Raw genomic sequence first — 15,207 nt, forward strand, 5'->3', positions numbered from 1 at the left:
GAGGAACGATTGTTCAGTGCCCCTGTGAACATTTCAGAGTTGTGGGGCTGAATGAGACTCAGGTGAACGTCTTTGGAAGGGTTCTGCCAGTAAATAAATTGCAAAACACAAAAGGTTTCCAAAAGAGTTTAATAAATAATGAGGTTCTTTCTGTACTGTATAAACTATAAATATACCATGCAGTCCTTTATAACTTAAAATAATTTACAGACTGAGGTAGGGGGGTAGGAGGGTGTTGTCGTGGGGTTTGGATCCATCTCAGGGTCTCCCTGACTTCCTGCTGAGCACACACACGCAGGCTGTGTCAATTCGAATGAATCGCCAGGCTGCTTGCTTGCCCTCCATCGTCAGCGCTTTGACAAAGGTGTGTGTCGTGGTGCAGTAAGAGTTCCAGTGCTTCGCATCGATCCCTCGGCACCCACTGGAGACTGGCTTAGGGTCCCTGCACTTGGTCTCAAAAAAGTACTGCTTAAAAACGTTGTTGTTAATGTTGACCTCTCCCAACACTGTCACCTCTTTGCCTTTAATGTCAGTGGCTGTGGTTTTGTCCCCAACCCACATGCTGACACTGTCACACACTGAGAACTCTCCCCGGTGTAATACGGGATGCGCGGTCCTCTTGGTCCTGGCAGTCCTGTTGAGAGAACCTGTGCTGCTGAGAAATCCCATATTCTGTCCTTGCCCTGACACTGGGGGGGGCTGTGTGCTGAACAGCACCCGCGGAGATCGGAAACGCCTCTTCTTAAAAAATTTTGGGTCCACGGTGATATTTAGAGCTTCTCTTCTACCTATCGTCCAAGTAGAGTGGCCGTGGGATGTCTGCGGAGCTGCCTGGGGAATGTGGTGTCCGTTACTCCGGTGGGTATTGAGCGGGGAGTGTTCTGCAGGATACTCCAGTGGAGCATTGTCCTCTGACTTTGGAGCTGCCTGTGTGCCGATCAAAAAAGCTATAATCAGAGTGTAGTACAGCATGGGCATTACGCTATGCACCTAGAACAAAAGAAAAACGTAATGTTACTGTAAGCCATGCTGGCGCAAACGGATGCCGTTGCTGACAATAAATTTGTAAGATACTTAGGATCATACAGATTTCATCAGGTATTCATCTGGGTGCCAGATGTTGTTCTTCCGGAAGAGCTCATTCAGACAGCATAAATGTTCTTAATAAAGCGAGAACATTAGAAAATAATAGCTAGATTATTATTAATTCCTCTGGTATTTGTTATTAGAACACTGTTTATGAAGCACTTGTTTGGTGTTATTAATGTGGAGAACATATGGCAACAGCATGTTCCCAGGAGGAAAATCTCTAGTGATTTTTGCAGCAACCTTTTTGGCCAGGGCTGGTCTCTTGGCTGCAAATACCCTGCAGAGTAGCGAGAGCAGAAGTAGTCCCTTGGCTAAAATAGCTGTCCATTCAGTTAATTTGTCTGCAGAGGTGTTCTTGGGGCTAGGGTGGGGACCACCAAGTTGGTACTTGTGGAAGGGGGGGAGCCCCAGTGAATCGTGCCATTATCACACACTCAAAGCCACGCTTACCTGCCATGTGGACAGCCCCCACCACTCTGGCTGGCTCAGCAGCCTCCATCTATCCCATCTGCCCTTTCGGGATGCACCACATCATTGCTGATTTTGGGCAGATAAAGCCCAGGCTCCTTCCCAGCAGAGCTGAGGCATCACGTCACGAGGGCAGATGGGATTTTTCCATGTTCAAGCTGCCTATTAGGACAAATATGGGTATTACATAGGAGCACCGTGCGTGACAGGCTACTTCTGGGTTGGCATCTTAGGTATAGCATAGCTAAAACTGTTGTGGCCGTAGTACTGGGAATTATGCACAGGGAAACACCTTCCCTTTTTCAGAGCGCCATGAGCAAGAAGCTCCACAAATGACACTGCATAGCAGATCCAGTGCCAGTGCTAGTCTTCCCTCGATCTGGAGAATATACACGTCTGTTTGGGGGTGGAAAAGTGTGAGACAAATGTCTAAAACTTCACTAAGAACAATTTTATGCTAGAAGACCAGCCGTAGTAATACCTTGTTAGGTAACTGCCATGTGTTGACTATTTCAGCCACATGTTGGGTTAACAAATCAGCAGCAGGCATCCTGGGAATAAGAGACATTCAAAAATGACCTGAAATTGCAGTTAAGGGCAGACATTGTATTTCCTCTGTGAAGGCTTAATAAGCAGAGACAGGGTATAAACAGAAAAAAACCTACCAAGCGAGGCTCCTCCCCTGTCTCTTTGCCGTGTTTTGCCTGACATGTCTCAGCTGGCCCTGAATTACACTGTGTCCGGCCAGCAGGCAGGCAGCCGCACATAGACTGGACAAACAGGGTTTTGTAAAAGAGGAATCAGGCTCTGCAGTTCCACTGTGATTTCCCAGCATGTCTTAATGTTTTTTCTGGGTGTGGGTCAATTACTGTTGAAGTTCCCCCTCTCTCTTTCTGTTCAGCTTTCTCAGACTAGAATCCCAAGCAGCACTAAAGCGCTCAGCCGGGGCTTGAGCTTTGCTAGCGCACAATCTTGTAGAAAATGCAGAACCCTAAGATGTCCCATAGGATCTTGTGTGGATAGTCTTATCTTGGACAAGAGCTGAAATGAAATAAACAGCGGTGTTTGTGCAGGGCTGGGCAAGCATTTAAGAAATCAGCAGGAGATGCGAAGTGAAGGTAGTGACTGAAGAGGGTGAAGATGCTACAGTCCCTGCATCAAGGGGAGAAAAGAAGAGAAAGGCCAAAAGCCACATTAGCAGTTGTCTGTGCAGTTGGGCTGGAAGAATGGGGGACAAATTGATGATGAGGAGAGTCCAATCTCTCCCACAGAGAAAATCCTTACTGTTCCAAAGCTACTTTAATTTCCTTAAAACAAGGCTGAGGATTGCTGCTTTCCCACATGCTGCTCGTGCTTGAGCAGTCATCATCATCTGTATAAGGAAATAGAGCTGGGTGTAGCTCAATAGCTTGGCTGTGCACGATTCAAAGAGTAACCCCTTGTTCTACAACCAAATTAAAATCAGATGGTTCATTACATCTCTAAAGAGTTAGCTTTCCCGACAGAAATGTTAATGGAAAAGGTTTGCAGAACAAAATCCAGGCACAATTTAGACATGCCAATAGCAGCCTCAACCTATTGTGTTTATACATAAACCCTTTTTTTATTATTTCCTTCTATAGGAAAGAGACGTTGCAATGTCAGCAAAGAGCTGTTTCTGGTTTTGTGCTGTACAAGATTCACTGCTCTAAAATGCAGCTACATTTATCTCCCTTCTCTGAGTTTCTTATGTTGCATATGCTAAGATTATTGCTTTAAGGCCATTAACACAAAATCAGAAAGATCTCACCTGCTTGCCTTTTTTTTTTTCTTAAACTTGCCTTGTATTTCCTCTCCTTGTGGTAAAGCATTCTGTGGGGAGTGTGGCCCAAACACAGACAAAATGTATTTGGGATAACTGGTAGTTTTCCTGAAGATTCAAAATTGAATCTTTTAATCAATTATTAGATTAGTGGAGAACAGAAACTGACAGATTCAAAAAGTGGGCTGGACTTGATGACACCACCGGCAAAAAAAGTTAACATTTAAAGAAGAGGTATGCCTCAGACTGTGGGGATTGTGGGCTTTTTTGCTGACGCGTACAGATATTTTACAGGCTATTTTAGGGGGTTATTTCTAAACTTTGTCACATACTTAGTTACTAGACCCTTTCATGGTGCTTTCTAGAAGTGTTCACCGTGCGTGCCAAGTGCAGCCAACTGAACTTCCAGGGAGATGCACAGCTGCCAATTCTAGTGCTGGTAGTACACGGGTCTCCGTTTGTAACATTAGCCACAAAGGTTGTCCCAGGCATTTCAATGCCAAAAATACAAAAACTGTACTAAAACAGAGGATGTTTAATGAGAACTGTGACTTTTAAGTGGACCGTTTCTCGTTATAAGTAAACATTCCCCACAAAAGATATGATGTCTGGAGACAGGATAAAAGAAGACAGAATAAGTGGAAACTCCCTAAAATGCCAGACAATAGCTAGCTAGCAAGCGGGTATCAGTGAAGCAACTTGTTTAACAAGTCAAAGAACTAAGCTTTTCCAAAGATAAGAGTATGAAATGCAAACTGCCCTCATCTTCATTCTTTAGCAGACAGACCAATGTGTTTTTAAGTTCAAGATGACAACTGTCTTCCCCACTTGTATGTTGGTCAAGTGTCATTTAAACACTTCTTCTGGTATAGCTGTTCAGGCTGCTGGGTGATACTGCTAATAGATGGTTTCAGTCTGCTCCGAGAAGAGCGTGTGTGTTGTGCTTACCTCCGAGTATACTGCACAAAAAACTGCTCCCCCAGCAAGGTCTTTATTTCATCCAGACGCTGAGCTGGAGTTGGCTGCCGCATGCCATCGGGCCAGTTTGACTGCGTAGCTGAGTCTGGGAGTTGCTTATTCTGTGTGCCACTAGAAGTAGAAGTATTTGTTTCAATAATTAGCCAGCAAATAAGTGTTTTCAGTACAATTCCCCACTTGATAGCAGGAGTACAAGGACAAATCCACTTGCTTGGCGCTCTAAACTGTGCCCTTTTCACTGTTACAGCGTAGAGGTTGTCTAAAGTTTAGTTCTCGACTTTCAAGAGCAGCACATTTGTAAGACAGAGCTACCTTTCTTCAGCACCTTTACCAGACCGTGGCTGACAATGCTCCTGATCCCTCTCGGGCATCTTCCAGGCTCACCAAAAACAGGAGCGATGCAGCACAGTGAAGCAATACCTGCCGATGTCACTGTCTGAGCTCAGTTTGCACAGTACCGATAGACGCATGAGGGCTCAGACCCTCCATCATCTTTGTCTGGGAAGCAAGTCTGGTTACGGGTAAAGGCACGGCAAGTTGTGTGCCAGCAAATGCAACCGATATAAAACTTAGTGGCTACTCTGCTTGGTTGTCCAGATCGGTCTAAACAGCACTATCACCAGCCCCGTGTCCTTTTTTTGTCACAGTACTTCAAAATGGTGCACTCCTATTGTCAATATTCAAACACTCAAAACCAGAGACGTTTGTAGTACCTGCAGGACATGAACCTATCGATGCCCTATTCGCAGATCTGCCATGCACACATCTTAGTTACGCAGTTCGTGCCCATGCTTTCTCTCTTATGATGCCCCAAATGCTGGAAGTCCTTTAGGGACCCTGAAGGAGGGTTGCCAACGTGTACTACCGTACGTTCCCAACAGCCGGTTTGCTTCTCCTTTGGGTTTTTGTCAATGCGTACGGTAACATTGTTGGTGATTGTAATATTCCACATGAAATACCAGCTACATACAGGATAGTTCCAGCCTCCCCCATCACTGTTTGAGCTAAGCGTGAAGAAATGCAGTTGCAAAGATGGCTGGGCTGTTTTGTAGTAGTGTCACATTTAGTGGAAGTGAGTGGAGGAAAAAAAAATAGTGTGCAGCTCCGCAGACTGGAGCCATGAAACATCTCACAGGTTGTCCAGCGACAGTGAGTGGGCTCTGCTGATTGTTTGGAACACGAGTTCCACTTGAGCAATTTCATAAAAGACTGCTGAGGGCCTGTTTCGCTGAAGAGATGATGCCTGAGATCTTTCATTCACACATGGAAAAAGAAAAAAAGGAAAAAAAAAATTCTAAGGCTCTTAAACTGCCAGAGCAAAAAGACATTGTGTGCTAAAAGCTAGCAAATGGATCAGCCTCAGCACTGGATGTCTGCAATTTTAGGAGAAAAAGAGAAAATCAATATGCTGTACCAAATGAAACTCGGAGACAAGCTTGGGATGACATTTTAGGGGGTGAACCAAGTGTGTCCTTACGTGATGGAATCTCTTAATCGAGACCTTTGGCAAACTAACACTGGTGAGGTGAAAAGACCTCATGAGTTACCAAAAGAATGAGTCACCCTCTCTCTGTTCTAGGCAGGCGTCCTCTTCTGCCTTGTATTCAGGCAGGAATCAGGTGAGGGCCAGAGACATACCTGGGTCTCCCTGGCTTAGGAGAGAATCTGAAGACCTTTCACAGGACAAAGGCCTTAAACTTTGGGGGTTTTTTGGTATGTGATTCAGAGTGGGTCCAAATGAGCTATTTGGCTGGGATACTCTTTTCATTGAGGCAACATAAACTGTAGACCCGCTCCCAGATTGAGGAGAAAGTGGCCAGACGATAAGGGTGGCTGCTGATGCCTAGTGAAGAAGAGGAAAGCAATGGGCTGAAAGCAACAGCTACATCAGCAGGGAAATCTCGTGGTCAATTCGGTAGATGATCAGAAGGAGAATCACAGATGGCCATTTGTTGGCAGAGAATTATCTGATCATGGCTGATATTTAAGAAGAACTGGAGATACAAAACTTGCAGACACATGAAGGGACATACTTAAATGCTTGTCCTCTGGCTACTGTAAAGGCAGAAATAACTCCAGTCTTAATTACTACACTGTGAATGGTCATACAGACCCCAAATCAAAGGAAAACCATTATTTTCTTCACCAATTAAATCCAGCATGCTAACACCTTCTCAGCAGAGTACGTTTCTGATTGTAAATTCATGAGTGCCATTGAAAGTGATTGAAATAGTATTTTATTAATCTTAAATATTTAGATGGCTTATCTGTTCCATTTAATAAGGTAAATAAAGGTTGTATAAGGGTTGTTGCTGTACTGCAAAAGATCCTGCTGGACTCAGTGTGGAGATTCAGGTGCATTTGCTAAGGAGAACGTGCTGCTAACGCCAAAGCGTGAACCGGATTCATTTTACACCTGCACAATTTCTGTCCACAGGAGAGCTGGCTGCCAGTAACCGTAGCCACTGGGTTTGGCTCTTACCAAGATCCAAATACAAGCTACTTAGTTTTTAAAAATCTAACTGCAATCTTCCAAGCCCGTTTTCAAGCAGTGCAGGGCACAGGAGTCAATGTTACGTGCTCGTTGTATCGCGCTGGACACCACTTCTGCAATGATTTGGCCCCTCTTTGGATTTGCTGCTGTCTGTAGATCATGGCTCCTGTTCCACTCTACCTGTGTGGTCGAAGTATTTAGGAGTTAAGCTAGTTACAGTGATATGAATGTGTCAGAAAGGTCAAACAAAGTTCTAAAATCCAAAGTTTCATGCTGCCAGACTGAGTATGCTATATTTTTGCAAGAATGTACTAGTAAAGTAATAACCCTTTCAAGGGACTCTTGACAGTTTAGTAACAGTAACGATAGAGCTATAATATGCTGGCCACTGCCAAAAATAATCCAACAACTTTTCTGGCTGTTCTGCCACCCTAAGAAAACACTGCTTCAGTTCCAACTGGCTGGTTTTTAACCACAAAAGAGTTTATTTTCAGCAGGGCGCTTTTTTTTTTAAGTTCTTTTACTGTTTTCTTCCCGGATTCCCGGTTGTGGCAGAATCCAGTAAATGATGCAGTGTTATTCAAATGATGCTGAAGACAGCATCTCTGTACTATTTCTCTCTACCTACCATTCTCAGAGATTAATAAAATATCCTACTGAAGTAAGTATTTCTTCAGAATTTACATGCATTCAGGATTACAGACCTGGAGGGTAAAAAACCCCACTTCATTCTTATTTCTTAGTCTCAACACATATAGTAGGAGTAGTGGCACATTATAAATATATAAAATGCTATTTGCACATGAATGCTTCATAAGGGTTTACAGTAAAACAAATACAGTATTTACCAGCTGATCTAAGGGCTGTCTGAAAAAGGCAATAATTCAAATATAGAGGATCAGTCTCCCTATTTCTTTGCTTATTTGGCAGTCACACAATAAAGACAACACCAGTAAAAGCTGAACAGTTTAAAAGCAGTGTTACAAGGGGCTTAATGTAAGAGAGGAGAAATGGATCACATCAAAAAGCAAGTGGTTCTCTGTCTTGAAAAACTCTTTGCTTGCAGGCACCTGTAAGGAAAACAAGTGCCCAACAAAACAAGTATATATAGGGAATTCCCATTTTTTTAAACAGTTATCCCACACGATCTGAGGAAGAATGGATGAAAGGGGTATGTGGCCTGGAAACTTATTTAGAGCCGAAAATTTTGTAGATTTACTAAATTAATTGCTTCCGATTAGAATAGCAGTGCTTAAAATTGTTGCGAAATCTCTGTATAGATCTCTGTTCCATGTAAAACCCCCAAACTTGTAACTCGTGGTTCCAGTGCAGATCAATTCCAATTCAGACTGCAGTACCTGGACAGTTTGCAACTGGGTTGTAAAGCATGCAAAGAGAGTTTTGGAATTCCAAAAGCAATTTATGGATTTGACACTTCTCTGTGAAAATTGCCATTGAATTCTGGCAGCTCTGGTTTTGCTAGAATACAGAAATATAGCTCTTTTAAACCTGGAAGCATTGATAAAGTATCATTACGGTGGGGAGAAAAAATGTTGTACTGTGTTGAAGTAGTTCCATTTCATGACTACCACTTGTATAACTGGAAGTACAGCATGGAAGATTGGACTCCAGGACATCACCTACTCTTTCTCCCCAGGACACTGAACAGCGCAGCTTCTCACTTCAGGAATGTTAATGTTTTATTTTAAACTTTCTGAAGGGGAGAAAATAGAAGCTTGATTTAGCACAACTCCAGCAGACCAGTAGTGGTGGTATTTAACCAACCTAAACTCCTCCCTCAGGTATTCAGCTCTGTCAGAACAAATCAGAAATACTTTTGCACATCTGTCACAATCCTAGTGTTTTAAATAGCTTTTCTGGGCCGTGTATTTTAAATAGAAGTGACTGGACTTAACCAACCCAGGAGGTTCCCTTCCAGTTATGTGTTCGTCTAAAATCAGCTGTTTTCACAGAATAATATTATATATACTTGATGGTAACTGGCAAAACATCAACACCGTGGTTTGCTACGTTTCATGGGTATTTTTACATTTGTGTTTAAAGAGGGTTGATTTTGCTCTTTGATTGACTCGGTAGGAAGGGCTGGGGGAGGCAGATGAAAACCTGCGACTTGAAATTTACTTGCAAAACGTATAATTACATTTCAGAAAGTTCATGGTCTTCTAATGTTTGTTATGTCTGGTTACATCTGACCATGATGTCATGCACAACGGACAGCTTTCCAGTAGGGAAGTTTACTCTGGGGCTTATAAGAACTTCCCAGTATCCATCAGTCCCAGGGCATTCAGATCGCTCTGAGAAGAATCATCCTTGAGATTAGGAACAATTTTCTTTTTTCCCATACCTATAGAACGAAGAGAAACAGCTGCTTTCTTCTTTGCTGCCGATGTAGTGCAGTTAAGATATATTTAAGCCTTAAAGGAACATGAATTCTAGTAATTCCGTTTCCAGCAGGAATTGTAGTCTCACTGTACTGCCTTGTTTCAACTAGAAACGGGTCGTCCAGGTGTTTTTGCAGGATCAACAATAATGCTGTTCTTCTATACAGCATGGTACCTCTAGAACAATCGTTGTGAGGTGAAGCAAAATGTGTTTGTCATGACCAAGAACAACAGACGTTTTAGCCACAAGTGTATATCAAGCTTCCCTGCTAGGCCAGCTGACAGCCAGCCCCACTTTAATCGTGATAACCTCTAAGGTTTAGTTCACAAATATTGCACTAATACAATGAAGGACTCCTACTATCAAATCACAGTTTTCTCCTTTAGGGCAAATCCCTGCCTTACAGTGTCCCTTGCAGTTCTACAGAGATGATTTATCCCTTCCTAGTGTTGGTACCTTGGCTGAGTCCCCTAAATGCTGTAAGTTAAAAAAAGGGGTTCAGTCATTAATAGTGGGACTGCACCATGGCAGAATTTAATACACATTCTCTTGAGACAAATGGGAGTGATCATTTTCAGTCACAACTCACTTCTAAACAGGTAAAACTTTTACATTTTTTTTAAGTTGCACATGATTTAGATCCAGCCAGTAAACTTTACAGGTTAAGAAAATGTGTTTTTGTACAGAATGATGACTTATTTTCCACTCAGAAACAGAAGAGTTTTCTACAGTGAACTCTAAGGGCTGAGGAGGTGTATTCAGTGCTGAAAACTTTTCAGTTTTCAGCCCAATTCATTTTCGAATTAGCTTTTGCTGACAGCGTGATCTGAGTGTTTATTGCCACATGCTTTTGCTAAACGTGAGCGGAAGGAAAAAGTTCCTCATTATTAGTTTCTTAGAGATTAATATGTGCTCTGTGTATTAAAAGTGTGTAATTCCATTGTGTCTGGTTGGAACGTATTCTTGCTTTCCTTGAAGACTGCTGTATTTTTTTTCCTTTGAGGATTTGTCTTAGCATTATACAGTTCTGTAAATACGGTGATTGTATTGCTTTGTGAAATCTCACGATGTGAGACTTGAAAGACCAGGAAAAGAAATAAAAACCCAGTGGAGCAATCAGTAATTAAAGCCATACTGCTGTGTTACAGTTCTACCAGCATGAAGTGGAAACTAAGACCAAGCCTTGATTTTATACCAGGACACCTCTGACACCTCACGTAATTCCTATCATAGTACTAAACGCGTGGGAGCATCCTCAGCTTGCGTGAAGTGTGCTGCTGCTTGAATTGAAGGAACAAAATTTCCAAAATGCTTTGGCAAGCCTTTTTGTTGTTTGTCATCCATAATGCACCAGTAAAGCTTTAATTACGTCTCAGTTTTTATCCTAGATACTTACTATTTGCTGCACACAGAGCACTGATGAGGCTGTTAGAGCACGGAAGCCAATGATAATACATAAGGCCTGTCTGCCTTGTAGGTCTTGAGCTTTTTGGGTATCCTGCTCCTTCCAGTAATGCCTGAGTAGGTAAAGTGAAGCGCTAGAATTGAATTGGGCTATCAAGGTGGTATTACTATCTGTAAATGTTAGTAAAAACAAAGCATCTTTGTAATAGACTATTTTTAGTGCCTTGTTCTAATAGAGGAGACAGCGCAGCCTTCTAATTGCACATTCACCAGATTCCATTAAGGTAGCTCCTATGCTACTAAGAGAAAAGATAAATTATTACTCAGTTTTGCTCAATCAAATACAGCAAGTAAATTATTTTCTAAATAAAAATAAACATAGGCAATAAACATAGGCATAGAATGTTGTAATCTGAAGCATGATACAATTTGGAATGTTGTTTTCTGTCATTCTTGAAGTTGTTGGCGTATTTTAGGGATGCGCAAAAAATAAACAGAAAGGATATTTGAATCTTTTTGTTTTTGTGATTGCAGAAATGCTGATATATCTTGAATTTATGAAATGATGCATATTTCAGAAGTGAGCTCCTTAGTGCAAATAGCATAGTTACTGTCAAGGCTTAGGCAGTTCATGCAGAAGGTGGGGCAGAACAAGGGATTAGGCTTGTGAGAACACACGTCTGATTTACCAATTTTGTAATTCAGATTACAGGAAACAGAAGAAAACCAACATCATAATAGCAGGCAATAATAGTTTTCAGAGTATTGAATGAGCCAATAGAGTCCCCAAAGTATTTGATTAGACTTCTCCATTTCAGAAATGAGAAGTGGTTGCTGTGTTGAATAATGACTAAAGAAGGAGTTCATATTATATAGGGTTTGACCCAGCAGTGAAGTTTGTGCAGTTCTTTCCGATGACACAATATGGAGCACGTGTGCTGCGCTAGGGCTACTGGTAGCAGATGGTTTGCAGCCAGTAAACTGCTGCTTATTTTCTGATGTTATTTGCAATGATGGATGATATGCTTGGCTGTCTATGCAGCAAATGGGATCATGGAGGTCACCAAAATAAGCAACAACTAGTGTATTAGTTTCATCTTGCTGCTTCTGGTGGTAAGGGAGAAATGAGGGAGGCATTGCTGATGAAGTTGCTGTTAAAGAGAAGGTGTCTGCTGGCACATCTTCCTCACGGAAACGTTTGAACAATTAAAATTTAGCAGTAGCAATTCAGGGAAAAAAATTCTAAGACCTGAGAGGCCTTGAAGGGAATCCTTAAGCCATTATGACTAAGAGCAGTGTCAGAGGCACTGCATTTCAGCTTTCCCTTGATCTTAGCTGATGAGCAAGAAAATGGGAATTTCTAATGGGCTCAAGATTTCATTCCTCTATTATATCTACAGTGACTCATCCTGTAAATAAGAGCTGTATGTGTTTTGAAGAGCCAGTTGGAAGCTACCTGTGTCTCATACACTTCCTTTTGTTCCAAATGCCTCCAGAACTGAAATGTTCCTTTGAGTATTTCTAGGGAGAGCAGTAGACTGAGAAAAATGCTGCCCTGCAGCCATGAGCACGCATCATGTCACCGTGATCATCGTCATCGCAGGATGCGCAACAAATATCTACATCTAGATTTCTGACTCACGTTTAGTCTAGGCAAGGGTAATAACACGAACGCTTGATAGCCCGTGATGCTTCTCTCCGTTCTGGGTACTTAAGGGAAAATAGCACTATGTGTCTTGACCTGCAGGGTGGGGATTCACCAAATCAGAAACCAATAAGGCTTTGGAAAACACTTCTTCTTAGGGTGTATTTTTTGCTTATTGGGGCATAAGTAACAGAAATGGCTTATTTGCAGGAGCCTAATTTTATCTCTTTTATCCTCCTGAACCAGTACATAAGTATTTCAATTGCAATCTGCCTCTGCAGAGAAGCCCAAAAAGAGGAAACCAAGTCTATTCCCATCACCTTCATTGACGCTCCCTGCCCTCCGAGCACAGGGTGCCGAGTGAAGCTCCCTGATGGGAGAGATCCAGCCCGCAGCAAGAGGGGGCGGTTTCTTGCAGTAGGTGATGGAGGCTCGTGCCACAGCACAGACCGAGCTCAACTTTAAAAGGCTCACTTTGTAACTACTGAGTTGTAAAACACAATCAATCAAGACTTCTGCTTCTAAGAATGTAACGTTTGGCATCATGATTCTCTCACACGTAGAATACGCTCATGGGAATTTAGAATCATCAACAGTCATCTAAAATGTGGCTTCCTTTGGAAAATAATACATGACCTTCAGGTCACGATGGCCCTACCAGTAAAAACCTGCAATGGGATACAGCTCTTATTGTGACAGACTGGCTGTTAGTGCAGGGTTAAACATGCACAGAGCCACCCTGACAGAAGAGAAAGTTTTATCCTATTTAAGATAGCAAAGACAAAATGACAGTCATTAAATAAAAGATATAGAAATTGTCAGGATAAAAATCTCTTTAAATACAGTGAAGGAAAAAATGAATTAATGGTCACTTATCAAAACTAGTGAGAGATCTCTGAAAATAAATGACAGAAAACAGCCTTAGAAGGAGCATGTGAATCTGATTCGCCTGAAGTTGATGGCCTCAATGGCATGAAGCTGGTAAAATTAAGTGAGCTAGAAATAAAAATGCTGGCTAGAAATAAGTTATGTGAGCATACTACAGTTGTATATCATCCCTATATTATTATCTATAAAGCAAATCCTAAAATTAATGATTGACATGTGATGATTACTTCGGAACTTTCAATATAGACTTGAAACTGTATATCTATTTTATAGGACTCCAGGGTTTCATAAATCCTAATTCATTGGCACAAAGGAGTGACTAAAGATCTCGGGCACTAACTGACAGGAAAACTACTGCAGCATAAATGGGATAAATCCATCCCCCCCATATAAAGTTGGATGCCTTTGAGGCCTGTGGAAAGAGATGCCTCCATCCTACCCAACTACCAGCCAGCCTGCAAGATTGCTGCTCCCCTCCAGTTCCTCTCCAAACACAAGAAGAGGAGTCGTTCCCTAGTTGCTGCTTAAAACAGCGAGTCCGAGAGACCTGCATGAGGGTGGGTGCATGGCCTGTCCTTCTCTCCCTCTACGCCTTTCCCAGATGGATCTCGAGCTGGGTCTGCCAAGTGTCTAGCTTGCTATAGTTGGTCCTGAGGCTTCCAGTACAAAATGACCAGAAATGAAAGCACTGGAATTTCAGACTTTATGAAACTACCAAAATCAAACTGGAATTCATCTGGGAAAAGAAAGCATGAGGGCAATCAGACTACAATGTTACTATCCCATCTTACAGCCAAAAGTAGTTAAGGCAGAAAAATACAATATCTTTAAGGGCCAGTAAACTTTTCCAACTAGTGATCTTATTCCAGCTATTCAGAAGGGAATATAAATCCCGATTCATGTCCAAACCCTGATTAATAAGAACCAGCTGAATCCTAACAGCAATGCTAGCATTTAATTTTCATTCAAGCTCATAATTTTCATTTTTGTTATCCTTTTTCACTTTTCTACGACTGTACAAAGAAATTTGAAAGAAATGAGATTTTTAGCGATTGGACATGTATTGTAGTGTAATGCATAAAATGTGGTGACTCCAAAAATGAGGTAGAAAATACAAATGAGCTGGTATGTCATGATCAGATTCCCAGAGATAGATTCCATCATCTGTAATGTTTCTCTAGATCTTGAATTTGGAAAACAACATTATGTAAGTACAAAGAGCATCCAGAAATTATGACCACGATCCTCATGACTTTTAATACTCGACGCCTGTGTGTTTCAGGCTTTCTTGTTCTGTTCATTCTTCACATCAAAAAGGAATTTTATCTTCTACAAATCTCCCAGTGCTTTTATAACTTTTTTAAAAACCTCAATGATATTTTAATGGGGCAGGAATTCTGAAAATACAGAAGGGAAGTTGAAGTGTGTCTGTACTTGGCAAGTCAAAATACAGGAAGGATGCAGCAAAGAAGGCTAGAGTTGAGAGAACTTTAACACGTGTGTTCTACTGAAGCTGAGGATCTGGCTGCACTTGTTAAAAAATTTTGTAGCTGGAGCCGTGCAAAATGACGTGTTGGATTTTTTTCCATTAAAAAAAACTTAAGGATACAGACAAAAGATTGCAAAATAAAACTCCCACCTTACAAAATAGAGATGCTCTTATGTTCATTCAGAGATTTCTGAGATACTGGAGAAATAGTCAATACTGAAACAGAATATTACTTTGCATATGTAGGATTTTCCATCCAAAAATGTCATTTTACAAGCACTTAATCAAATGGTCTCGCCCCTAGCTTGTGTCTATCAGTAGAAGTTCCTTCTGTAGCAAGTGGAAAACCTGAAGAATAACAGGATTCTTGCCAAGCAGTAGCTGTGTTCCGTTTCTCCCTTCCCACTTTTTTTTTTTAAACTTCTAGGATATTCTTTCCTATTTCTAAATCTATTTTACTTTCATGGACCTACAGAATTCAATTACCTTCTTAGTGATTGAATTCCCTCTCTAATGATTTACTTTACATGACAATTTGGAAATCATGA

The 15,207-nt window shown here is 41.6% G+C and overlaps 1 protein-coding gene across 1 annotated transcript; it reads right to left on the minus strand.

Annotated features, from left to right (window-relative positions):
- Positions 1 to 258: 258 nt before the first annotated feature.
- NGF (nerve growth factor) lies at positions 259 to 978 on the minus strand (the record flags this gene model as incomplete). The annotated part of the gene is made up of 1 exon (XM_082330127.1): positions 259 to 978. One exon carries the CDS (start codon positions 976 to 978, stop codon positions 259 to 261), a length of 720 nt encoding a protein of 239 aa, XP_082186253.1.
- Between the last annotated feature and the right edge of the window lie 14,229 nt (positions 979 to 15,207).

This window comes from Platalea leucorodia (assembly GCF_965183815.1).
Source record: "Platalea leucorodia genome assembly, chromosome: 19".
NCBI classification, from domain to species: Eukaryota; Metazoa; Chordata; class Aves; order Pelecaniformes; family Threskiornithidae; genus Platalea; species Platalea leucorodia.